This window comes from Pieris brassicae, chromosome 6, assembly GCF_905147105.1.
Source record: "Pieris brassicae chromosome 6, ilPieBrab1.1, whole genome shotgun sequence".
Taxonomy (NCBI): Eukaryota; Metazoa; Arthropoda; class Insecta; order Lepidoptera; family Pieridae; genus Pieris; species Pieris brassicae.
Window position 1 is genome coordinate 5,041,192 of NC_059670.1, and position 2,867 is coordinate 5,044,058.

A 2,867-nucleotide genomic window follows, 5' to 3' on the forward strand; every position below is an offset into this window, starting at 1 on the left:
ATAGCTTCAGGTTTTTAAAATTAGGTTAACTCACGTTATTGAACTTAATGTAAAAATCATACGTTAGCAGCATATTATTTTGTAATCTTTACACTTGATAGTAGTTATATTTCTAAATGCTAAATGTAAATAGCAAAGCACGAAAGCCTGTGTGCGGCACGGGTCTAGCTTTAAACTAGAGCTGTCAGCGACATCAAAAAAATGTGTATTGTTAAATAAAAGGACAATAAGATAACCTATAATACATACATATCATAACGAATTGATTTCTACCTTATACAAAATGTTGTTTTTAGTAAAAACTAATAAAAATTATTGTGACCTAACGGTTTATCTGAATATTTTTTTGTCTCCAAATAGCTTAAGATTACTAAGCCCCAACAATTTATAATAGCATCGGCATAAACTATGGTTCAGTTAGTATACAATGCGTGATCAAAATTTCGAGTAATATCAAGTAAGAATAGCAATACAATATTTTTTCCTTTTATTAACGTCAAACTTCAAAGTTTCTACTCTTTGGTGGCATAATGATTAAATAGTGTAGATGAGTGATCTATTATCATTAGTATCACTCTTTTAACCACAGATTAATCTTAATTTATTGTGTGTTATTAAATATTTATTTACCTTTCACAAAAAAAAAATTAAGTGGGTAAAAATATGATTAATATTCCGGAAAGGTCATGTTATACATAAAATTTCTCATGATTGTTTTGGGAGAGTTTGGAATAGTATATATTCAGTCTGACTAATGTCATATGTTTTCCTTTTCATTGTCAAGTGTGAACTGTGTAAACATTTGACCTCTATTAACTCTGTAATTTATCTATAGTTAATAGTTAAATTAATTTAATAATTACATTTCACGAGCTTTAGTTTCAATCTCGTTTTCACCGTGTGCTGCAAGGTTAACTGTTAATCAGAGTTGTGCAGTTGATAAGTTAACAGTTTAATTAGTGGCATTCATTTAGTAATATTTAAAAGGACATAACCCATTTAGCTGTTTTTATAACTACTATTATGGAAAACGTAGAAGATTTTCAGTTCCCACACACCTTCGTTTTATTAGGAGCTTCAGGAGATTTAGCAAAAAAGAAAATCTATCCTACTATTTGGTATTTATATAGAGATAACCTACTACCAAAAAATACAAAGTTTATTGGATACGCTCGTACTAAACAAACTATACAAGAGGTGAGAGAAAAATCTAAAAAGTATATGAAAATTCGACCTGGAGACGAAAGCAAATTAGAAGAATTTTGGGATTGTAATGATTACATAGCTGGATCCTATGATAAGAGAATTGACTATGAGTTACTAAATCAACACATAAGTAAATATGAAAAAGGGCTTGTAGCCAATAGAATATTTTATTTAGCGGTTCCTCCAACAGTCTTCGAAGATGTAACAGTGAACATTAAAAATGCTTGTATATCAATCAAAGGGTATACCCGAGTGATTATTGAAAAGCCTTTTGGTAGGGATGATGTAAGCTCTGAGGCTCTCAGCAATCACTTAGCTTGCTTATTCAGAGAGGAGCAGCTATATAGAATAGACCATTACCTAGGAAAGGAAATGGTTCAAAACCTAATGACAATTCGTTTTGCTAATCAGATCTTTAGTCCCTCTTGGAATAGAGAAAATATTGCATCAGTTCTAATTTCTTTTAAAGAACCATTTGGAACTGAAGGTAGAGGAGGATATTTTGATGACTTTGGAATGGTTCGTGATGTAATGCAAAACCATTTATTACAAATTCTTTCACTTGTTGCTATGGAAAAACCAGTGACATTAAATCCAAATGACATAAGAGATGAAAAAGTAAAAGTCCTGAGGCATATAAAACCAATAGAATTAAATGACATACTTGTTGGACAGTATGTTGGAAATCCTAATGGTCAGGGAGAAGAAAAGTTAGGTTATCTGGATGATCCTACTGTCCCTAAAGATTCAGTTACTCCAACATATGCTGTTGCTGCCCTTTATATAAACAATTCTAGGTGGGAAGGAGTACCTTTTATTCTACGTTGCGGAAAAGCCTTGAATGAAAGAAAAGCTGAAGTCAGGGTTCAATATAAAGATGTTCCTGGAGACATATTTGAAGGTCACACTAAAAGAAATGAATTAGTCGTGAGAGTCCAACCCGGTGAAGCACTATATTTAAAGCTGATGTGTAAATCACCAGGTATGAAGTTTGATTTGATGGAAACAGAGTTAGATTTGACATATAGTATGCGTTACAAAGAAACTGATGTCCCTGATGCATATGAAAGACTCATTCTTGACGTATTTACTGGATCTCAGATGCATTTTGTTAGAAATGATGAGTTAAAGGAAGCATGGCGAATCTTTACACCAGTTTTAAAACAACTAGAAGAACAACAAGTGAAGCCTATTCCATATCTTTATGGCTCTCGTGGGCCACCAGAAGCTGATTCAAAACTAGCAGAATATGACTTTAAGTATTCTGGATCCTATAAATGGCAAAAGCCGACAATGTCTTGACTATAATTTTTTACAAGTTTAACATTTAGATTTCTGGCAGTGGTTTTATGGGGCAGTAAAATGGTACTTGCATAATATTTTAAAGAATTAATAATAATAACTATCTTTTTAAGTACATGATGATACATTCCATTTTAACTTATGACTTGCATAAATTTCCAAAGGTCATTTTAAGGTTAATCTATATAACATATTATGGTTTAACTTATATTTCCTTGTCTGTTCTTTAGTAATACATCAATAAAAAAATGTTATATTGGTATACTAATTTTTATCATCACAATTTATAAACACAGTATGTTTGCTACTTATGATAATACAAATGTTCTAGAGGGCAAATATTTCACCTTGATTTACAC

The 2,867-nt window shown here is 31.4% G+C and overlaps 1 protein-coding gene across 1 annotated transcript; it reads left to right on the top strand.

The window, feature by feature from the left end:
* The first annotated feature begins 741 nt into the window (after positions 1-741).
* Positions 742-2,606, top strand: LOC123710552 (glucose-6-phosphate 1-dehydrogenase). Its single transcript, XM_045662522.1, has one exon. It carries the CDS (start codon positions 1,024-1,026, stop codon positions 2,506-2,508), a length of 1,485 nt encoding a protein of 494 aa, XP_045518478.1. The 5' UTR covers positions 742-1,023; the 3' UTR covers positions 2,509-2,606.
* The last annotated feature ends 261 nt before the right edge of the window (positions 2,607-2,867 follow it).

What these genes read in the sequence shown, in the direction of transcription:
- LOC123710552 (XM_045662522.1), top strand. Translation starts at nt 1,024, where the DNA reads ATGGAAAACGTAGAAGATTTTCAGTTCCCACACACCTTCGTTTTATTA.